Source organism: Protobothrops mucrosquamatus, unplaced genomic scaffold (assembly GCF_001527695.2).
Source record: "Protobothrops mucrosquamatus isolate PMUCROS unplaced genomic scaffold, P.Mucros_1.0 scaffold227, whole genome shotgun sequence".
Lineage (NCBI taxonomy): Eukaryota > Metazoa > Chordata > Lepidosauria > Squamata > Viperidae > Protobothrops > Protobothrops mucrosquamatus.
Window position 1 is genome coordinate 307,992 of NW_015386578.1, and position 24,336 is coordinate 332,327.

Consider the following 24,336-nt stretch of genomic DNA (forward strand, 5'->3'; position numbering starts at 1 on the left):
GCCACATCCTCGAAATTGCATTGCTGCTTTGGTTTGCTGTTTTCCTCAGGCCATTTGCCTATTTGCCAAGTCATCGAATTCAGGTAGAGTCCATGTAGCGCAACTTTTATTAGATGCACTAACAAGCTCCACCTTCAGGGAATTTCTTGCAAGCGACCAACATGGAGTCTCAGGACCTTGATTTCCTTTCAGGCAGAGGGACATGTATCATTGGTGTGTAAAACTTCGTTTTTTTTCTAGTAGAATATAAATACTTGCAATTAGACCTGCAAAGCCATCGCTTCTAGGGTTTATTTTTGTTGAATTTCAGGATCCAAATTCTGTACTTTTCAAAATAACATTTCAGAGATCGAGAATTCAGAAATAGGAGTTGAATGTTGCTACGTTTTGCACTGATACAGCCTAAGAAAAAGCAATCTAAAAGAAGAGGTTTAAATGCCTAGCAAATAGTCATTTTGTGATGACAAATCCTTGTGCTAGGTAGTTAGACTTGAGAAAATATAACCATGAAACACATTAGCTTTCAAGTCTGTGATTATTGACATGCCCCTCCAAAATGCTTACCAGGCCTGGAGCCACCCCATCCACACCAAAACTTATCTGGGTTTTAAAGACAAATTTTAAAAGGTTAGTGTAAAGTCTGCCTAAACCACCCTGATTATTGACATGAGACTTACTCTGATTTTAATATTGCTTATAAGCAATATCAATTTCTTATTCTTCTAAACATATTTGTAGCCATGTGGAATATTAATATTAATTATTTCCTATTTAATAATAATATGCCTGCTTATAGACATATGAATTTTAGTAGTTGGACTACAAGTCAAAATATTCCTAGGCTAGATGTCTTAGCTCCCCCGGCCAAAATACCTTATTTTATATTCAAATTCACAGCGTCTTATTCAAATCAACTTTTTAAGTCTCACAATCAAAAGCTCTAACACACTAGCACAGCTAGATTATAAATAGAGGGCAACTAGATGATCACTGGCAGAATTAGATTTGTATTCCTGGGAATAAGCAAGGAAATAATGGGAACACAATATGCTTAGAATAGTCTGACTGGATATTTAAATGTGAATTGGCTCTGCCAACCTTCTTCCCAGTTAGTGGGACATTCCCAGTGCTCTTGGGAAGCTTCTGTGCACTAACTTATCTTCATTTTAACCTTTCTGGACCCAAGCCCAGTTTGTTCTCCAGCACCCTTGGTCCAGAACAGCTTATAAGGTTAGTATCAACGCAGATACAGAAGAAACAGTGGGAGGAAGGGAAGGGGGGGAGAGAAAAAGAAACCAAATCAAAATCTGCCTTTTTATGGTCCCTTGTAAAGCCCCCACAGGCATTCTTAGCTCAGGTCCCTCCTCTTACTCTGAATGGAGCAATAATTTTTCTTCCTCCCATCCACCCATCCAGACACTTTCCTGTAAGAAAAGCACAGACAAGCTGTGTGCTATCACTGCTTCCTTTACTGTGCTGACATGAACATGAAAGTGCTAGTTGTTGTTTTGGTGCTAGCTCTGGCTACAGTTTTTGCTCTAGTCTGTGTTTTGCTGACAATGAAGGGAAAAAAAGTCACCAGCTGTGTCTACTCTGAACTACCAATTTCTTCTGAGAGGCCCAACAGAGAACAAAGTGAAGTCTTTGCTGATCTGACAGCTGATGAAATGACTCAGGTGGTGAAGTATCTCAGGAAGAATCTCGGGGTGTACCTGGAAGATGCATTTCATGCAAAACCATCAGATAATTGCATTTACTATATGGATGTGTACTTCCCGCCTAAAGCCAAAGTTCTGGGCTTTCTTGATCGTGGAAGGGAACAGCTACCCCGGCAGGCATTGGCCGTGGTATACTTTGGAAGTCAGTCAGATCCAAACATTACAGAATTTGTAGTAGGTCCACTTCCAAATCCAATGTACCATCGAGACATTACAATGCGGAAATTTGGCAAGAAGGTTCCATATCACAGCAGACCGGTGACTGAGAGAGAATATAAAGATATTGATTTGTTCATTTTCCATAAGCTCTTCAACACCTCCAACTTCCTCAAAATATGCTGCAATTATGAGAGGTCTGATTTAGCTACTCTAACCACAGCTCCTAGAGGATTTGTATCTGGTGAAAGAGCCACCTGGTTTGTCCTCTTTCAGAATGTGATTGGCAGTGGATATTACATTCATCCTATTGGCTTGGAGATGCTGGTGGATCACAGCAGTCTGAACATCTCTGAATGGAAGCTGAAAAAAGTATTCTATAATGGACACTATTTTCAGGATATGGCCCATCTGGAAAAAGAGTTCAAGAATGGACAGGTGAAGGAGGCAAGAATAAAGAGTAGTCAGCTGCAGATGGAATATGCTTCCAGGAAGCGATTTGAACCCGCAGCTCCTCTAGGCCCATTTCAGTTTGAGACCCAAGGAAAGCGCTACGCTGTAACTGGCAACCATGTTACCTATCAGCTATGGAAATTTACCTTTGGGATGAATGTGAACACAGGGCCACGTCTTTTCAATATCAGATTTAATGATAAGAGGATTGTCTATGAGTTGAGTCTGCAAGAAGCTCTTGCCATTTATGGTTCCAATTGTCCTGGAGGAATGGTGACCAGATACATGGATGGTAGCCTTGGCATTGGAAAGTTTTCTTATGAACTAGTCCAGGGTGTGGACTGCCCCTACATGGCCACCTACGTGAATCGGCATTATCTAATAGACTCTGACACTCCCAAACTAAACAAGAACTCCTTCTGCATCTTTGAACATGACATGGGTGTCCCTCTGCGTCGCCATTTTTCTAATTTAGGCTCTTTTTACTATGAGGGGTTACCCAAATATGCTTTGGTCTTAAGGACTGTTTCTACCCTCATTAACTATGATTATGTATGGGATTTTGTATTCTATCAAAATGGTGCCATAGAAGTCAAGGTCCATGCTACAGGATACATCAGCTCTTCATTTTTTATGGACGGTGGGACTAAGTATGGAAACAAGGTTGGGGAGTACACACTTGGAACCATGCACAACCATCTGATAAATTACAAAGTTGACTTGGATGTAGAAGGTAGGTTCTTATATTTCCCTAATTCCCACAAACTGCCATTCTATTAACACTTACTAGAGTTATATAAGGGCTAGTGATTTGGTCAGCCTTCTCCTGCTACAGGTCTAGGTTGGCTTGTTTGGAACTTCAAATAAATCCTGAGCTTTCTGTGACTTTGCACACAGAAGATACTATAGATAAATGATGAGAGAGAGAGAGAGAGAGAGAGAGAGAGAGAGAGAGAGAGAGAGAGAGAGAGAGAGAGAGAGAGAGAGAGAGAGAGAGAGAGAGAGATGCATACGTGTGTGTAAAAATACATTATAAATATTTAAACTTTAGGGTTAAAATGCAAACATAGACTGTGTGTGCTTATACATGACTGTGTTTTAGTGTGAGTAGATGGAGGCTAGAAATAACTAATCATGTATGATTTAGAAATTCAAATTATTTTCATTCATGGAACTAGTGTGGTTTAGTGGTTAATCAGTTGAACTGGAAGTGGATAAGCTTAAGCTAAGTTCACCCTAAACTATGAGGACTATTTTGGGCGGGGGGGGGGGAAGGAACAAAGGGAAATGGAGGAAAAGGCTCTATGCATATTATCTTAAGCTCCTGAACAAAGAAAGTTATGAGAGACTGCAGTTGAAAGAGTGAAATACAGGTAGTCCTCGACTTACAACAGACTACCTGTATATCCCATTTCTTCTTTAGGGACTATTTGAAATTACAACGGCACTGAAACAAGTGATTTATGAATGTTTTTCACACTTAACGACTGTTGCAGAATCCCAATGGTCATGTGATCAAAGTTCAGATGCTTGGCAACTGACTCATATTTATGAGGGTTGCAGTGTCCCAGGGTCACATGATCACCTTTTACGACCTTCTATCAAGCAAAGTCAATGGTGAAGTCAGATTCACTTAACAACCAAATTGCTAACTTAACAACTGCAGTGATTCAATTAACAACTGTGGCAAGAAAAGTTATAAAATGGGGCAAAACTCACTTAACAACTGTCTTGCTTGGCAACAGAAATGTTGGGCTCAATTGTGTTTTAAGTTGAGGATTATCTGTAATAAGGTGATATCATCTTTACTTTGAATATTGACACCTGGAATGTTGATATGCTAAGAATTAGGCAAGAGAGAGTAACAGTTTGTGAATCTGGGGCCTGTGGATATGCCTTTGTCATAAAAGCAGATAAGACTCCAGAAGATTATCAAATATGTGGATTTCTTTCTACAGCAATTGTTTTTATACCTCAGCTGCAGGGCCAGATGTCTTTGTCTGAAAGCCTTAATTATGGCCTCAGAAGTTGTAAATGTTTATTGTGAAGAAATGATGCATTATTCAGTGCTTGGGATGTAATAATATTAACTGCTTGTACTCTAATCTTCTGTAAATTATGTTTATATTTAAATGAAAATGCAATGAAGTCAAGTTTAATTTGTGTCAAGTTTCTTTTGTCTTGGTTCTGCATATTTCTTTGGAGTGAAGGCTCCAGAAGATAAAGCCCAGCATGGTCCTGAGCCTGAAAACAATTGTGCATCCCTGTATGTATGACAAATGCTTCCACCACCATCACCACATGAATTTTCTCCCACGTTCTACGTTTGGATGTCCTTCCGCATGCATGTGCCAAGAAGCTGCAATGGATTTGGTATTCAATGGCTTTTGTCATTCAGTCCTAAGGAGTTGCTCTGGGCCAGCAAAATATGTGAACTTTAGATAAGCAACAGAGAGCTAATTTTAACAACTGGATTCCATGAAGAGAAGATAGTGCAGAAGATAGTGCATAATTAGCATAATTGGTTTCATCCTGTAAACAGGAAAGTCTTTTCTCTCCAAAAGCTGCATTTCAACTATAGTTCCCTTCTTGAAAGAAGAGGCAGAACTAATATGCAGATTATTCTTTAAATCTGAGAAAGTTTTACCTTTTCCCTTGAGTAGAATGTACTTGGGAAGGTACATCTCATCTCTTTCTCACTCTGTGCAGAAAATAACACTGATCAATTCCAGAGATCTCTATGTATGATTAACTATAAACTGGCAAAAGTTTCCTGGCAAAGCCTGGCTAGTGTTCTCTTTTAAATCAAGGACAATAAATTTCATTTTGCTTAATTTTGCATTTTTCAATACTTGAACTCATTGCAATCCATTTGTGTAAGTTTGTAGTTTTCAAAACAAAATGTTCAAAATTGTGACTGTTAAGTTTTCTGTTCGATGCAGCATTGAAGAGGCAGTAGGTGAAGAACAACTCTCTTTATTTTTAAAGTCAAAACAGAAACTAACAATCAATGCTCCACCCATACTTATAAACTCAGCCTAAAAGCGGCAGCCAATAGGAACACAATATTCTCCCGCTGAAATGCATAATAAGTAATCTGCAAACAGAAAGTCTGGCTTGTTGGCTATGTAGCCTGCTAACTGTTTTTCACAGTTCTCAGCATCTCAATTCTCAGATTTTAACTCAATACATTATACCCCTTCCCTCTAGATCATTTACACTTACCAAACCTTTTTCTGTTTGTGCAAAAAAATTACAATTGTTCCAATGGCAAAATGGCATATCTTTGTGCATAAATATTACACTGTTCCAATGGCAAAAATACATAAGCATTCAATTTTACAATGACAGAAATCTTATGTAGTCATTTAAGTACTTCGGTGGCCCTTTTGCCCGCTCTGAATGTCTCAGAGCTGCCGTTAGCTCCCGGTCTAGAAGCTCGCCTGCCAAGCTTGGTAGACCAGGGTTGTGTGTCCGTTCGTCACGGGTAGAGCCGATTCTTGGAGGCCAGTCTGACCAGGTAGACCCGAGCTTGGGTCCATCTCTCTGTGGCTGGTCTGTCCTGGTAGACCTGAGCCAGTGTCCCGCAGTGGAGTAGAGCCCATCGGACCAACATGTGGAGCCGATTGACAGCATTGTCCCGTAGCCAAAGTGCCTGAGTTAGGGGCAGACTCACTGTTTGCAAACCCCCCGTTCGGCAATCGAAAAGTCTCGCCCTCGCTTGGGGACTCGGATGCATGATCACAATCGTATTCCCCCTCCCCCTGAACAGAGTCATGAGCTAACAGCTGGGTTGCTAGCTTCCGTCGCAGCTGGTCAATGTGCCTGCGAAGCACATGACCGTCTTCCAGGACCACTTCATATGAGAGCAGCCCTGACATCTTATCAACCACAGCTACCACCCACAGTGCTCCTTGCCCATAGTTTCGTGCCCACACCGGGTTGCCAACTTGCAAGTGCCTTGGGGCCTTTTGCTGCTATGCTTGTGAAGCAACCCTGTCTGGATGTAAGTGATCCAGCTTTGTGATCAAGCACTGCCCCCATCTTAATTCTGCTGGGCTTCTTCCCGTAGAAGTGCAGAGTGTTGTGTGTTGGCAGAGTAAGAAATCTGCCAGCCTATGGTGCCAGTTACCAGTTGCAATCCTCTTCAAGGATTCCTTGGTCTTTCTGACCATGTGTTCCGCTTGGCCGTTAGAGGCCAGGTGAAAAGGAGCCGAGATGGCGTGCCTAATCATATTAGCCATCTGTGGACCAGGGCATGTGGCATTTCTGACCTTGACTGCTGGCAAATAATGCAGCTTTGGACCTGGGCCTCAATATCTTTATCGAGCCCAGGCCACCAAAGGTAGCTTTGCGTGAGTGCCTTCATCCGAACTATTCCTGGATGTCCCTCATGCAGAGATTCAAGGATTCCAGCCATCAGTGATGTCGGGATTACGACCCGACTGCCCCACAAAATGCAACCCTTATGAGCGGATAACTTGTTCTTCCTTCTCCAAAAACTCTGAAAGTTAGGCCCTGGGCACGTTTACGGCCATCCTTTGAGCACACAGTTCAACACACGACTCAGCGTGTTGTCTGAAGCTGTCTCAGCAGCTACATCCCCTGTGTTAAGGGGAGACTCCGGCAAATCCTGGATAGCCAGGATGTGGTTAGCTGGAGCGGGGTCCGGCTCTAAGTGTGGTAGGGGTAACCTACTAAGGCCGTCTGCATGGCCCATTTCTTTGCCTGGTTTATGAATCAGACAATAACTATAAGCGGACAGGAATATTGACCACCTCAACATCCTAGGAGAAATAATCTAGGGTGTTTGCTTGTTCATAGTGAACAACTCCAGAAGTGGCTTATGGTCTGTGAAGACTGTGAAATGGCAGCCATACAAATAGTCATGGAACATTTTTATACCCGCCACGATGGTCAATGCCTCCCTATCAATTTGTGCGTAATTGTGTTCCGCTGAAGAGAGGGTTCTAGAATAATAGGCTATGGGAACTTGTGTCCCGTCAGCCTTAAGAGGCTTAACACAGCTTCGATCCCGTACACCGTACGGGGATGCATCACACGCAATGCTAATTGGCAGCTGCTCATTAAAATGGGTCAACACTGCATTTGATGACAACAGTGATTTAACTGCTGCAAAACTCCACTCATGGATGCTCGTCCACTTCCACTGAGCATTCTTGTCCAAGAGCCAGTGTAACGGCTCTGCCACTGCGGCTTTGTGGGGAAGGAAGGCGTGATAAAAATTAAAGAGTCCCAAAAAGGCCTGAAGTTTTTCTTTTGTCTTGGGACTGGGTGCCTGCTGAATTGCTTTGAGCTTGGATTCAGCAGGATGAATGCCTTCGGCATCTATAGAAAAACTGAGGAACTCTATAGAAGTAACCCCAATTTTACATTTTTCTTGCTTTAGCTTCAGTCCCGTTTCGCGGAAATGCTGCAAGACTGCCCTGAGTCTGTCAGTTAGGATTTCGACTGATTCCCCGGCTATGAGGACATCATCAAAATACGGGCACACACCTGGAATGTTTCGGAGCGTGCGCTCCATTATGCTCTGAAAAATGCCCGGGGCTATACTAACCCCGAACTGTAACCGCTGCACTTTGAAAGCTCCCCTGTGGGCTACTATAGTCTGGGCCTCAGCTGTGGCATCGTCCACCGGCAACTGCTGGTAGGCCTGGGCCAAATCTAATTTGGTGAAAATGCGACCTCACTGTAGAGATGCCAAAATGTGGCTGACTACAGGCACCGGGTACGAGTGCTGCTGGAGGGCTTTATTTAGCGTACATTTATAGTTGGCACAAATGCAAACCTCACCATTGGCCTTAAGTGGCGTAACTATGGGAGTTTCCCATGGACTGCTATCCACCAGCTCTAAAATGCCTTGTATCAACAGCTTATCCAACTCTGCATTGATTCTTTGCTTGAGGGCGAAAGGCACCCGACGAGGCTTTATCCTTATTGGTGCTATTGTAGAGTCAAGTCGGAGAGCGATTGGGGGGCCTTTGTACTCTCCTAACTCTGGGCTGAAAACATCAGCAAACTCCTTACAAACCGCCAAGAGGCTCGACGTCTGCAAGCTATTTAACCCATTCACTTGAATTCCCAATGCATCAAACCAATCAAGTCCGATGAGGCTAGTGCGGTTGCCCTCAACTACTATGACTTCCAGGGGACCCTCAAAATTCCTGAACTGCACCCCAAGTGTGGCCTCTCCCTTGACTGTTACACGGGAGTTTTGGAAATAGGTTAGAACGAGGTTCGATGGCCTGAGTTTAACTCGCTTGCCGCTATGACTACAAATTTGCTGGGAAATTATTGATAAAGCTGACCCCATGTCCAACTCCATGTCACAAGGAACCCCTTGCAACTTGACTCTGAGATGCAACTTCTCCTTGAGTGGGCGATGGGCACCTGTCCTAAACACGTTCCTTCTACTAGCGCAATAGCCTACCCTGTTTTGTCCGGGAACCCCTGTACCTTTCCGAGGCAACTCTTCTGATGAGTGTTCTTTCCTGCAATCCCTACAAACAGCGGCGATGTGGCCTTGCTTGCCACACACCCGGCAGGTTGCTGTGCAGAATCGGCATTCCGCCCGTTTGTGTCGGCCTCCACACCCGACACATCGAGAGAAGGGAATTGTCTTGTTGGTTGGTCGTTGGGGCCTTCTTTCAGGAGGTTGCTGTAACTGATCAACTTCGTGGTCCGATTCGGAGTCTCCAACTCTCTCGGTGTCCTCTTGGTGGATGGCCATGCAAAGAGAGCTCTTGGAGAGCCATAAGGCCTTGATGGCTTCTCCAGCTGCTTCTTCGGCCATGATCTCTCGCAATGCATCTTGAAAAGAGATAGTCTCTTTCGCGAATATCTTTAAGGAGTTGAAGCTCCCAACTCCTTAAACCACAAAAACTAAACGGTCCTTCAGTCTTTCTTCGAGGTCTTTGAATTCGCAAGGTCGGGCCGCTTGATAAAGAGCGGCTATGAAGTCGGTGGCAGACTCGCCGGGATCTTGGTCTTGCTGTTTGAAAGCGTGCCACCAGGCTATGACCGATAGCTTGGGCTCAAAGTGTTCTTTGAGCATTTTCTTAAGTTCTGAGTACACAATGGACTTGAATGGAGATGCTGCAACCAAGTTCTTGGCGATTTCAAATGTCGCCTGACCGCACACACACAGCAGTGTCGCAGCCTTCAAACCATCGTCTCACACTTGGTTAACCTGCAGGTAGTTTTCAACTATCACGATGTAGGAGCTCCACCTCTCTGGATGAGCGACGTCGAATTTGGAGAGTTTTCCGATCTTAGCCATGGTGAGTTTTTCGCGGGCCTCTCAATGCCTCGTGCTGTGCAGACTTCCATGGGACTTCCAGGGCGGATCTTTGGAAGCACTCTCCTCCAGCGTTTCCATACTGGTAGGATAGAGTGAGGGGGGGAACACTGTTCCGACCAAGCATCTGCTAGGCCTAACCCCCATAATGACTCAGCTCTTTGTGGTGAGGCAGCATGATCCCACCTTCGTCGCCAGTGTTGTTTTCTGTTCGATGCGGCATTGAAGAGGCAGTAGGTGAAGAACAACTTTCTTTATTTTTAAAATCAAAACAGAAACTAACAACCAATGCTCCACCCATACTTAAAACTCAGTCTAAAGGTGGCAGCCAATAGGAACACAGTATTCTCCCGCTTAAATGCATAATAAGTAATCTGCAGACAGAAAGTCTGGCTTGTTGGCCATGTGGCCTGCTAACCGTTTTTCAAAGTTCTCAGCATCTCAATTCTCAGATTTTAACTCAATACATTACAGTGACCATCCTGCTAATAAACCATGTGAATACAGTTTTATTGTGCAGATTTTTGCAAGCCATTTTCTCCAAGTGAGTGCACTTTTATATCTTGCTTTTTATTAATAAGCATAATACTGTATGCACTTTTCCTGGTAACACACTTTTTGTATGATTTTGGATTATGGTAAATAATATATTTCCTTAAAATATGAACCAAACCAAAATCCTGTTTATTATTATACTTCAAGTTGTTAGAACCTATGGCAATTTAAACACATTTGTACATATGTAACCAGCCATGGAATAATAAATATAACAACATATCCTGCCGTGTTACTCAGGAAGCATTTTGTATCACTGATATAATTTATTTTCCTCACCTGGATCCCACCAACTGAAGTCAATCTATATCATATGGGAGTTATTATGAAAATAAGAACAAAAAGATTGTACAATACAAATAATTATTTCACATATAATATTTTATTATGTTAGACCACAAAAAACCCCAATAAATCTCAGTTTTATCTTCATTGGGGGAAGGGAATTTCAAAGCAGCCTCTGAAAAGATCTCTCATGTTATCTTCCAAATAGAACTGGTGCCTGTGACAAAGATTGTATTGATTGACTTTTGTTTGCAAGGAAGAAGGAGATCTATAATGTAATGTAAGATATTATAACAATTCTCTGAATAGGCTTCTATTGTTCCTAATGTATAGTTGAGCCACAGATGCTGAAAAATAATAATTGAATGATGAATCTGTGAGAAACTCCCCCAAATATAACATAAGCCATTCTGTCCACAGTCTCAAACTGACTTTGGTGTTTAATCCATTGTTTCTAAGTAGGTGTATCCTTAGGCAGGAGTCCAAACAGGAAGTGTTTCTCTTATTCTTTTTGATTGTTAGGAGTCAAGAACTCTTTGGTGGACCTTGACATGGCCTATGAATCTGTGCAGGCCCCTTGGAGCACAGAGCACACAATCCAGCGACCAATCCTCACCCAGCAAGTCCTGGATACGGAAGAAAAAGCTGCTTTCCCACTTGATGGTAAAATCCCACGGTACCTGCTTTTCAGTTCTAACAATGAAAACCAGTGGGGCCACAAACAGAGCTATCGCATCCAGATCATCAGCTTTGCAGGCAAGCACTTACCACAAAGTAGCTCCATGGAGAAGGCCATCAGCTGGGGCAGGTAGGTCCCTATAATCATCTTATGTTTGTCTTTTAGATAAATAGCATTTTGTTTAAATTAAAGGAAGATGCCAGGAGAAAAGGTTCTGCAGTTATTCATTTGTCTGATGTATATTGATCAGCTGCATGACTCTGATAGCTTAACAATTTAAAAACTAAAGAAAAACAATCCAAATATATTTTTAAAAACTTAAAACTTTAAAAAGCAATACAATTGAATTAACAAAATCTATAACCAGAATCATCTGGTCATAGACTCATCATTGTATTATACTTTTAAAAGAATTAAAGAAATTAGAGAAGTAGTTTGCACTGCTCAGGAACACAATAAAACCTTGGTGTTTTTTCTTCTCCCATTTTCTTTCTCATTTTCCCTATTTTCTGTCCACTTTAGGTACAAGTTGTCTGTCACTAAGCAAAAAGAGGAAGAATTGACAAGCACCTGCATCTATAACCAGAATGATCCATGGGATCCCCTGGTGACCTTTGCAAACTTCATAGACAATGAGACCATAGTCAATGAGGTAAGTACTGAGATGACCCAGCCTTGCTTTACATGGAGGAGGAGCTGAAACATGAACAAGAAGAAGTCTGCTATACATCAGCACTAACAAATTTTCAAGAGAAGAGAGTCTTGAGAGGTAGTTGAAAGATGATCAAAACATATGGGTCAGACTAAGAAACAGCCCCTATTTTAGCATTGGAAAAGCCAGGGTTATCCTAAAGCTGCCACAAATATGGATCAGGATTCAGATGAAAGCAACATTATAAGATATGGAGAGAGAGAGAGAGAGAGGGAGGGAGGGAGGGAGGGAGGGAGAGGGAGAGGGAGAGGTATTGATGTATGCAGAAAAGCTCATTTGACTAGAAAAGGAAAATTAAAGAATAAATTCAAAAGGAAAATTGGTTACATTCCTTCAGAATGCTTTGAGGTTATTCAAAACTGTAATAACAGTTGTCCAGCTAGTAGATATATCCCAGACTAGGAAAGGTGGTACTCCACTGAAGAATTTGCTTAATGTGAGACCTAGGAACATCTTCAAAGCTCAGCCAAATTTGGAAGATGGCAGGCACAATGTCACAATCTAAGGCTAAGCCTTGTCCCCTCTGTAGGCAAAGGGGTGATTCTACACTGACCATCCTGCAGCTTTTCACACACACACACACACACACAGAGAGAGAGAGAGAGAGAGAGAGAGAGAGAGAGAGAGAGAGAGAGAGAGAGAGAGAGAGAGTTCTGTGTGATCAGAAAAGCCATTCAAGACAAAAAACTTCTTTTAAAAAAATTGAAATTTGCACAATTTGCAAATGAGAACCAAAAGTTGAGCTAAATAGATGGAAAAGTAATGCAAGTAATCAAGAAAGGAATCAAATAATTTTAAGATGTATACTGTGGTGTCCTGAGCCTGCAAACGCAGGCTCGGGACGTTGCTGAGGTCCCGGGCTTCTGCAAGCTGCCCGGGACCAGACTGAGTGGTGCCAGTGTAGCGTGCACGCGCAAGGCGCGAAAGCGCGCCGCTCCGTTGTTGCCTTTTTGCCCGGGGATCCGGTCTTTAAGAAAGGAGGCCTGCGAGCCTCATTGTTATTGAGAGCAAGCAGAAGGAGGAATAAAGAGCTGTTGAGAATACCCTGTGTGATCTTCATTCGCCACCACTATCAGGACTTAACACTGGCGACGAAGGTGGGATGATTACAAGGCTTCAAAGAAGAACAGCTGTAACTTACCCAAGGAGTCCTGAAGAAGGGAAGATGGCGTTAAACTCAGCATTCTAACCTGCCAGTACAGCATTGCTGGAGGTAAGCTTTGGCTGATAGACCCCTTCCCAAGGAAGCAAGGATGGCGAAGAGAGGTCGTTTAGCTGAATTCGATATTTCACACCCAGAGAGATGGGAGTCTTATGTTGCAAGAGTAGAGAATTACTTCAGGGTAAATCAGATCAGAGAAGACGGCTTGAAAGCTGCAACCCTGTTGTGTGTTTGTGGACAGGACGCGTTTGAAATTGTAGAAAATCTGGTAGCCCCTGCCTCTCTAGAGTCTGTAACGTACACAGATTTAAAGAAGCTATTGAAAGAACATTTCCAACCCAAGTTGTCTGTTACTGCGTGGAGACACACATTTGAGCAAAGGGACCAGAGGGCAGGCGAATCAGCTAAGGAGTTCATTGCAGCCTTGAGATGAGCAGCAAGGCCGTGTCAGTTCAAAGATTTGGAAGAATGGCTGAGGGATCGTTTTGTATGTGGGTTAAGAAACAGAGACTTGCAGCAAAAGATCTTTGCAAAAGAAGATATTTCATTTCAAGATGCTCTGAGAGAAGTAACGGTTGAGGAAGCAGCAAGTGGAGCAGTCAAGAGCATGCGGCCAGTCAGAGGCAATCCGGAGACAGCCACCATTCACCATGAGGGCGTCCAAGAAGAATCGGAAGAAGACCCTGAAGAAGAGGTGGATCAGCTTTACCAGACGGCAGAAAGAAGGCAGAAGGAAGGAAAAGAAAAGGTTCCAGCAGCGCCCAAATGCTTCGGGTGTGGAGGACGCCATAAGAGAGCAGACTGCAGGTTCCATTCCGCCATCTGCAGAGCATGTGGCAAGCAAGGCCACATAGCAGCCATCTGTTTGGGTCACCAGAAGGTACAACCCCAAGAAGAATTGCGTCTGAAAGGTACCAGGGTCCCCAGCCAAAATAGGGTGGGCTTCTGTGCATCGCGCAGGAGTATTTGTAGGACAGGCACACACAAACCCCTAAAGAAAAAATTGTCACTTAAGATTAAATTGCAAGGGGTCCCTTTATCTATGGAGTTGGACACTGGGTCCGCTCTTTCCATTATTTCTCTTAACACATTTAGAAAGGTTTGCAACAGCAGTGGGGTGCAAACCAAACTCAGGCCATCCAATATAATATTAACAGATTTCCAAAATTCCAAGGTGTGCATTAAGGGGGAGGCCACCCTGAAGGTACAATATAAGGAGTTTGAAGGCCCGTTAGATGTGTTGGTTGTTGGGGGTGAACGCACGAGTCTGATAGGACTCAATTGGTTTGAGGCCTTGGGGATCCAGGTTACTGGACTGCACCAATTGCAAACGCTGGGCCTAGCAGAAGTCTGCGAGGAGTTTGCAGATGTGTTTAGTCCAAAGCTTGGGTTATACAGGGGGCCTCCAGTTTCGTTAAGATTAGACTCAACAATCACACCCATCAGAGTTAAGACTAGGAGGGTGCCCTTCGCTCTCAAGGGCAAGATTGATGCTGAGTTGGATAAATTGCTCCAGCAAGGCATTTTAGAACCTATAGATTCAAGTCCATGGGAAACCCCCATAGTAACGCCTCTAAAGGCTAATGGGGACATACGTATTTGTGCAGATTACAAATGCACACTAAACAAGGCGCTGCAACAGCACACGTATCCAGTACCAGTAGTCAGCCATATTTTGGCCCCCCTCAAAGGGAGACGAGTTTTTGCAAACTTAGATCTGCCACAGGCATACGAACAATTGCCTGTGGATGAAGCTGCTGCTGAAGCACAAACCATTGTAACGCATAGGGGTGCATTTAAGGTCAAGAGACTGCAATTTGGGGTAAATGTAGCCCCTGGTATATTCCAAAGTGTCATGGAGAGCACACTTAGGGGTATTCCTGGAGTCTGCCCCTACTTTGATGATGTCCTTATTGCTGGGGTGTCGTCACAAAACTTAGCAGAACAGTTGAGGGCTGTTTTGCTCCATTTTCAAAGAGCAGGCCTTAAGTTGAAGAAGGACAAGTGTAAGATTGGAGTCAATTCTACTGACTTCCTAGGATTCAGGATAGATGCTCAAGGCATTCACCCTGCTGAATCTAAGTTGCAAGCTATACAGCAGACCCCAAGCCCCAAGTCTAAAAGTGAGCTGCAAGCTTTCTTGGGCCTATTGAACTTTTACAATGCATTTCTTCCGCATAAGGCTGCAGTAGCAGAACTATTACATAGGCTCTTAGACAAGCAGGCATATTGGCAGTGGACTAAAGTCCATGAAAGAAGTTTCAATGAGGTCAAGGCTTTGCTCACGTCTAATGCCGTGCTTGCACATTTCAATGAGCAATTGCCTGTCTGTATTGCCTGTGATGCATCTCCTTATGGGGTGGGAGCTGTACTTAGCCACTTGAGAGCTGATGGTACACAGGTTCCTGTGGCATATTACTCTAGGACTCTGACGGAGAAGCACTGGCCATGGTGGCTGGAATTAAGAAAATTCATGACTTCTTATATGGCCGCCATTTCACGGTCTATACTGACCATAAACCTTTGCTGGGTTTGTTTACAACAACTAAAAAAACTCCTCATATCATATCTCCTAGAATGCTGAGGTGGTCCATATTCCTGTCAGCATATGATTATACTTTAGTTCACAAACCAGGTAAGGAAATGGGCCACGCTGATGGCCTAAGCAGACTACCCCTAAAACTGGTAGAAGCAGACCCTGCTCCTGCCATCAATATCCTCTCCATTCAGGAGTTGCCTGAATCTCCCCTCAATGCCAGGGATGTGGCTGCTGAAACTGCCACAGATCACACCCTTACACGTGTGCTGTCATGGGTGCTGTCAGGGTGGCCAGACAGGAGTCCAGGTACGGAGTTCCAAAGCTTCTCGCTCAAGAAGCACGAGTTGTCCACTTTTAAGGGTTGCCTATTATGGGGTAGCAGGGTAGTTATCCCAGCTTCATTGAGGCCTAGAATCTTAGTTTCTTTACACGAGGGACACCCTGGTATTGTCCGGATGAAAGCACTTACGCGCAGCCATCTTTGGTGGCCTGGGCTGGATAAGGCTATCAAGGCTCAGGTGCACGGGTGTCAGTTGTGCCAGCAGTCACGGCCAGAAATGCCTCAGGCCCCAGTTCATAGGTGGGAAGAAACTCATTCCCCATGGTCCCGGGTGCACGTAGATTACGCTGGGCCCTTTCAGGGGCAATTCTTTTTGGTTGTTGTTGATAGCCATTCCAAGTGGCTAGAGGTTGCTCCTGTTTCTTCCACTACTACTGCCAGGACAATCCAGGTGCTGAGAGGCATTTTTGGTGCACATGGCCTTCCAGATGTTCTGATTTCTGACAACGGTCCTCAATTCACTTCTTCTGAGTTCCAGGGTTTTCTTCAAGCCAACCTGATCTGCCATGCGACTTCGGCTCCTTTCCACCCCTCCACAAACGGAATGGCAGAGCGTATGGTGCGCATCACCAAGGATGCCCTCAAGAAGTTGACTTACGGTAACTGGCATCACAGGTTAGCAGACTTTCTCCTTGCACATCGCACCACACCTTGCACATCCACGGGTAAGAGCCCGGCTGAACTCCATTGGGGCCGCAGGCTCATAAGTAAGCTAGACAGACTGCACCCTGATCGAGTGGCATCTCAGGCATCGCAGCCACGGGCACCTAGGTGTTTGCAAGTGGGTGCTCCGGTCTGGACTCGGAACTATGGGCCCGGTCATCTTTGGATTCCAGCTGTGGTCTGCAAGGTCTCTGGACCTTTGTCCTATGAGGTGTCTGTGAATGACGGCCGCGTCCTTCGGCGGCATATAGATCAGCTGCGTACAAGACTGGACTCGGCTTCTGCCGCTCCTGACTCTGCTCTGGGGGGGGAGGAGGACAATATTGCGCATCATGGGGATCAATATCGTCAGTCACTGACTGTTGAGGAAGCCGGGGAAGGTCTATCCCAAGCTTCCGCAAGTGTTACCCACAGGAATTCATTGGAAAGGGAGATGGCCCACACACCTACAATTACTCCAGCCAGGGAGTCACCAAAGGGAAATACCACTCCGACAAGGGATGCTGGTTTGGACTTAGAGGGGCCAGCCAGCCAGCAGATGGGCAGGTCAACTGGGTTAGAAATGGAGCAAAGTCCTGGCCTGCCGAGCCCGGTGGGCAAGCAAGCAGGTCAGGCAACAGAACCAGTGTCACCTGGAAACATGGGGCAGCAAAGAGTGGGTATACCCAACTTGGGAGGGGAGCAAGGAAGCCAAGAGTGCTCCCCAGGTCCGAGAAGGTTGCAACGGGTTAGATACCCCCCAAAACATCTTAGGGAGTTTGTGAAGTTGCTGTCAAATTCCGGGAAGACCCAGTATAAAGGCCATAAACAAATGGCAGTGTTATCTTGGGACTGAAGCTGCATTTATTCCCAAAATGATAGCACGGAAACGGGTGTGGTGTAAGAACACATCCACATTCCACAGTCCATGCATTTGCTTAGTGGAAACACATACCACATTCCATATAGAGGTCGCACATGTGTACAGAAAAAGAAGTTCTATCTAGGGGGAAGGGGTGTTGTGTCCTGAGCCTGCAAATGCAGGCTCGGGATGTTGCTGAGGTCCCGGGCTTCTGCAAGCTGCCCGGGACCAGACTGAGTGGCGCCAGCGTAGTGCGCACACGCGAGGCGCGAAAGCACGCCGCTCTGTTGTTGCCTTTTTGCCGGGGATCCAGTCTTTAAGAAAGGAGGCCTGCGAGCCTCATTGTTATTGAGAGCAAGCAGAAGGAGGAATAAAGAGCTGTTGAGAATACCCTGTGTGATCTTCATTCGCCACCGCTATCAGGACTTAACATATACAGTAGAGGAAATGAAGAAAAATAACACAAAATCTTACAATATTGTTCTGTTGACAGTGCACTTGCATGTCTGATGCATGAATGAATTACAATCTGGATGCAGACCATCTCAACAAACAATATGAATTGAGCTTCATTTACATGCAGCCGGTTTTCAAGAAGAACATCATTTACAAAGGATGTAGCTCCATGAAATATAACTGCATTCTATATTATCAGAAAAGTGTCATGGCCAAATGGGGGGTTTGCTAATCATTAATCTTGCTAATTCTTGCTAATTTTTCTTTTCCCAGGATCTTGTGGCCTGGATCTCAGTTGGATTTTTACATGTGCCACATGCTGAGGACATTCCCACTACAGTGACAGTTGGCAATGGGGTGGGCTTTTTACTTCGGCCCTATAACTATTTCGATGTTGATCCTTCTAGCAGCTCCCTTGACAGCATCTACTTCAGAGATGATGAAGATGCAGGGAAATGTGAGATCAACCAAATTGCCTGCTTGCAACAAAGAGTCACATGCTTTCCCAGTCTACCTCCTTTCACTTACAATGGCTTTGAGAACTTAACAAGTCCATGACAAGAAGAATCTACATTTATATTATGGTTTAACTTTTTTTTTTAAACGTAAAAGGTAAAGGATGGCTGGCTTGAGCACTCCTAGTTCCACATTTTTATTCTGTCTATTCTGTCCCTTACTTTTGATCACCTCTCAGTGTTTTCACTTTGAGGCTGGGATTTTTTTACACTAACTCAATGGAGAATTTCTGCTTTCAGCTGACAGATGCTTCACTCAGTCTTTTTACACATTATGGCTATATCATATTAGGCAACTATGTGTTCCTTCTCTATGATTGTCATTACCTGATGTTCTAAATATTCCAGCATGTATAGGTTTTCATCTTACTGATTTTTGAAATCTCCATTAAGATGCACAAAAGTGATTAGTTTATTATACTATACTATAATTCCAGGCCAAAATCTTTCATCCCCGGCATACATATTTTCTTCCACTTGGAGAAGAAATTCTTTAAATTGGGCAGGGGCATACTCTATCAAAAGATAGATTGCTCATTCTCCTTCCGCTTCCAACCCCAGCAAACTTTTTCAGTGTAACAAGAAATGTAAATTCCACTGCTTGTTTCCTATGATAATGTTAATCCCTGTGAGAGGCCCAGTCATGATTTGTGTTCCTCTTTTGAAGATTGAAATGCTGGAAACAAATGAATGGATTGGAAAGACCATTATCAAATCGGAATTCACTGCACATTCAAAAGCCCCTGGCTTTGCAAAGGAATGGGAAACAAATCATGTGATGGTGGCCAGGACACCAGCTGCAGAATCAGTTGACTACAATTGCTACTAGCACTACTGAATATTGCTCTTCAGCTGTGGAACTATAGTTGGCTTCCCATACTGTTGGAGACATTGCATTTTTCATAGATCTCTTGTTCTGGTCTGTTCAGAACAGTGAAAGGAACTTAGTGATTAGGAGAGGAAAAAAATCCAGTAATTTAAAAAACATTTACCGTAATTAAAAAAAAATTAATAAAAAATTTCAATAGAAAAATTAGTGTATCCCTCTCCCCTCCATACACACAACACCTATTAATTTTAGAGTGGAGAATAGGTCAGCTCATTTTCTTGTATTACTGATAATGATAGAAAAGCTGTTGAAATGAGAACTAGCTGTTTGGGAGACTTGCTGGTGAATTTAACCTTTTATGTAAAATATAAATACACTTTTTCTTCTTCTTCTTTCCCCTTCCATTGGCTTTTCTGTTTTCCATCCCAGGCTATATTGGTTTCCTCTGTCTCCTCGTCTTTCTTTTTTGCTGTTTCCCTGGAAGGAAGAAGGAAAATATGTATATGCATGAGCCATCTGTAAAAGAGAGAGAGAGAGAAGGAAAATGTGTGTGTGCAGATAGTGGTTCAATTAATTTTATCAATGAGATACATTATTTTAGGCAATTGTTTTTAATTTGTACGCATTAATTCTTGCATAAAAACACTGTTGGGGGAGAATTTCCAGAATGTCAGTTTGCCAAGGTAAGAATGCTGGGTATTGCTCAAGATTTTTTATTATTCTGTACATTTTTTTCATAACTCCTTTTGGAAGAGGGGCAGAGGAGGAAAAAGCCATTTCAAATTTAAGATAAGTTTTTAAAATGATGCATTCAGATAAATGTAGTGATTGGCATTAATGCGTTCATTTATGCTCCATTGTTTCATATTTGTTTTGTATTTGAAATATTTTTATTTTTTAAAAAAATAGCTGAAACAGTTGCATTAATCAATATGCATTGAAAAGAAGGCTACATTCTGCTTTCTATAAAAATCCTACTGAGTAATTGGAACTTTGGTAATTATGATAATACAATTCTGATTCTTCTGATACAAAAAGATGTATCAGTGTCTTACATTAGGAATGTAAAAGAATTTCATCAATATAATCCTCTAAGAGCTAATTTGGATACTTCACCCTTGCTGGACTTCATGCCATTTTAGTATCAGATTAAATTCATCAGCTAATTAAAAAAATGAAAAAACTGCTTTAGTTTATGTTTATTTGTATTAGAAAAACTATGTCAACTGCCTTTACATGTGATGGAAATTTTTGGATAACATGCAATAAATGAAATTTTTAAGAGATACTGTGAATGTAAAGAGGGAAAGAGAGAGGAAGGGAGGGAGGGAGGATATTTTCTTTAAACCAATCTAGGAAAAACTCCAGATTAGAATATTGTTTGATTGAAGAAAACTATAAGAGCAACAATCTTATTTTATATTAGAAATTTTGGGAAGGAAAGCAGGAGAGAGAAAAAAAGAAAGCATTTTCTTTGAATCAGGTCTTCACTAGGAATGACCCTCATCATCTATTTTTGATGGTGCATATAATGGATAAAAGGACTGTGTTAATTTACATTTATGAAGAGAATTGTGCTTCTTGTTCATTCTTCAAAAATATATTCTGGAGATGGCATTAGTGGAATCATCTATTAAGGGTACCACAATCTCAAAATGTCTTGCTATGATTCCCTGCCTGTGCTGTCCTGATATATATTTGAGAATATCTCTGATCCATGCACATGAGTTAAGCATTATAAATTGGAATATGTAGATTTGTGTGTATTAGCACAATGGGAGTATCTAAATAAGTTGTACATTTGCTTGAGATGTATGGGAGAAATATATCAATGCAAATGGAATTGATTGCATATTTGCATATTCAAGAGGCTGTTTCTGAAGTATTCAAAAGCTTCAGTTGGTGAAAATACAATGACCCTCAGAGTTTTTCACAAGCCCAGATTTGCACATGTGTCAACTTTTTTGCAGGAGTTGCATTGGTTACTAGTCTGCTTCCAGGTGCAATTCAAGGTGCTACCATGTTCCCCGAAAATAAGACCTGATATTATTTTTATTTTTTTTGCCTCCAAAAGAAGCATTAGGTCTTATTTTCAGGGGGTGTCTTATTTTTTCCACTGTCTCTCCTTGTGGCAGTGGAGCTCGAGTGGCCAGCACCGGCCCAGCGGCCCACTTCTTCTGCGGCCACTATCCGCCACTCCATTTCACCAACAGAGGCCTTCAAGAAAGAATTCTGCAGTCAAGAACGGAGCCCCAGGTTGTCACACACATTACCCCCTATCCTCCATTTCACCAGCAGAAGCCTTTTCTGAAGGCCTTTGCTGGCGAAACAGAGGCCAGGGGATGACCAGCATGTCAACCTGGGGCTCCGTTCTCAGCTGCAGAGGTCTTTCCTGAAGGCCTCTGCCAGCGAAACAGAGACGACATACATGAGGGGTGGCAAGCGGCCGCAGAAGAAGTGGGCCGGTGGCGGCCACATTGGCTTCTGCTGGATGGGGATGTTGGTGCTGTTGCCGTGAGGCATTCACCAATAATTTCTAAACTATCATCCTCTCTTCTTTCCATCCACCCTTCTCAGCATTAGAGACTTCTCCAGAGAGCTAGGTCTTTGCATAATATTAAGGTGACCAACCGTCCTCCTTTAGGGAGGACAGTCCTCCTTTTGTGAGTTCTGTCCTCCCTCAAAAAGTGTCCTCCTTTTCAATATTTGAAGACTAATCTGCAGGGCTTTTTTTTTCTCATAGAACGCTCAGAACAGCGTTCCGGCACCTTTTTTGATGTTTTTTTTCAACTTTTGCATGAGCTGTGCTACTCCCCCTATTGGCTTTTTAAAGCCAATAGGAATTGCTGCTGAGCGCGCCAAAACACCTGGCCGGCAAACTTTGCACATGCAAGTTGTCTGCAGCGAAGGCGAATTGGCAGGAACTTTGCACCCCTCCCTGCTACTCAACTACACCATCTCCTAGTTCAGGGGCAGGCAACCCAAAATACTCAAAGAGCCACTTGGACACGTTTCCCACCGAAAACAAGACACTGGGAGCCGCAAAACCCTTTTAATATCTAAAACGAAGATAACACTGCATATATCCTTTTTTACCTTTAATATATATTATATATTATATGGCGGTCTTCGGTGAATAGCTCCGAAAACGCGGAGCCCGAAATGGCTAAAGGGGGAGCTTGGAAAGCTCCCTGAAAGGTCCGGAGACTCCCCCCCTCCCGGTAAGCCCCCCTGGACTAGATACGGGACGCATGGGGGCGCGGGGGACGTGGAGCCGACTGGTTACCGTTTTTCGGCCTCTTCGGCTTCCCCGGCCTTCCGTCCTCGGCGGTCCCGTTGGTGGTTTGTAGGTGGCTTCTCCAGTGGCCCTCGGGGCGGACAGCTCGGCCCGAATCACTCGGCCCGGATCGTCTGGTTGCGGAGGTGCTCGTGGGGGAGGCAGCGGCCTGGGCGGCTCGTATGGCTTCTCCTCGTGGGAGATGGCACGGATGGCTCCTGGGCGGCCCGGATGACTTTTCCTCGTGGCGGCCTGGGCGGCTTCCTCTGGGATGGCGGCCTGGGCGGCCCGGACGGCTTCCCCTGGGCACCCGCTTTGATCGTGGGGGCTTTTCTGGCTGCCCCCCTCGGCCCCTTCCGGACTCGGAGATGTCCTGGATGACCTGGAGGGCCTCCCCGACGATCTGGAGGCCCGCGTGGACTCGGTGGCCTCCTTGGTGGCTGCGGCGGCCCCTACAGGCGCCCCCCCCAACGATGGTTTTCAGCCTCCCCGGCGGCCTGGGACCTCCGGAGGGTTCTTCAGGCAGCCTCGACGGCCCCCTGGTGGTGGCAGCCCTGGTGGTCGCGATGGCTGAGCGGTTTGTTTGAACTATCCGAGGGCCTTTTCGGCCGTTTTGATTTCAACTGGAGGCCTTTCAGAGCCTCCCCAGCAGCCTTGACGATCTCTATGGCCTTCCCAGCGGCCTTTCCAGCGGCCTTGGCTGGGCAAGGGCCTGGGTTTGGGCCTGGACTTGGACTTGGCCCGCCCCGGCCTAGAGGATATCTCGCGGCCTGTTTGTGTCTCCGTTTGACCTGGTTTTGAAAGTCCTAAGGGGACTGAACATCACTCCTCCCTCTATGCCACGGACTCCCTTGTTCGGACCATGTACACGAAGACGGCCCTGTTGGCCCTGCGCGATTCACCCCTCGTGCAGGCCTGGCCCAGGAACATCTCGGGGGCCTACCTCGAGGATGGGGTGTGGAACCCTGAGAGGTGGCATGCAGCGGTCACGGACAAAAAATTATCCAAATTATTTAAGTTAAGAATGTTTTTACAGGGGTGTTTTAATAAATTTTTAGGGGGACCCAGGGAGGATGGGAGGGGGGAGGTTCCCCTTAGGTCAGGACCAGCCATGTCTGGGGGTTGCGAGCGAGAAAGGGTGGGGGGAGAGGGTGGGGGATTGAAGGAGGAGGGAGGAATTAGTACGGTCAGTGGGAGAGGCAGATATGGTGGGAGCAGAGGACCATATCAGGTTAGGGGAGCACGCACACGCTATTTACAAGCTTGTGGGTGCTCCGGTCCTCAGGTCTCCACTCGGTGTCCGGGAGACTTAGACCCTCCGGCCCGGGACCTTCGGCTGGTGCTGTGTAATGCCAGGTCCATGGTAAATAAGGCCCCCCTCATACAGGATCTTATCCTGGAGGGGGGCGCGGACCTGGCAGGTATTACTGAGACCTGGCTGGGCGTAGAAGGTGGGGTTCCACTAGTAGACATCTGCCCGCCGGGTTTTCAGGCATTTCATCAGCCAAGGACCCGGGGTAGGGGCGGGGGGGTAGCGGCCATCATAAGGGAGAGCCTTTGTCCAAGGGAGACCACTGTGCCTCAGATAGACGGCGTGGAGTCGCTCTTTGTGAAGTGGGGGAAAGGGGTGCAAGTGGGATTGTTGATTATATACCTGGCTCCCTGCTATGTATCAACAGCCCTGCCTGAGCTGGCCGACGTGATAGCCGGGGTGGCGGTGGGGACCCCCAGACTTATGGTCTTGGGGGATTTCAACCTGCCATCAGTGGGTGAGACGTCGGCGGCAGCCCAGGAGTTCTTGGCTTCCATGACGGCCTTGGACTTGACCCAGTTAATTC

General features: G+C 44.7%; 1 protein-coding gene across 1 annotated transcript; it reads left to right on the top strand.

Annotated features, from left to right (window-relative positions):
* Window positions 1-1,471: 1,471 nt before the first annotated feature.
* LOC107285919 (membrane primary amine oxidase-like) lies at window positions 1,472-20,491 on the top strand. Its single transcript, XM_015814188.1, has 4 exons — window positions 1,472-3,060; window positions 11,008-11,293; window positions 11,687-11,816; window positions 18,151-20,491. Exons 1-4 carry the CDS (start codon window positions 1,482-1,484, stop codon window positions 18,433-18,435), a joined length of 2,280 nt encoding a protein of 759 aa, XP_015669674.1. The 5' UTR covers window positions 1,472-1,481; the 3' UTR covers window positions 18,436-20,491.
* The last annotated feature ends 3,845 nt before the right edge of the window (window positions 20,492-24,336 follow it).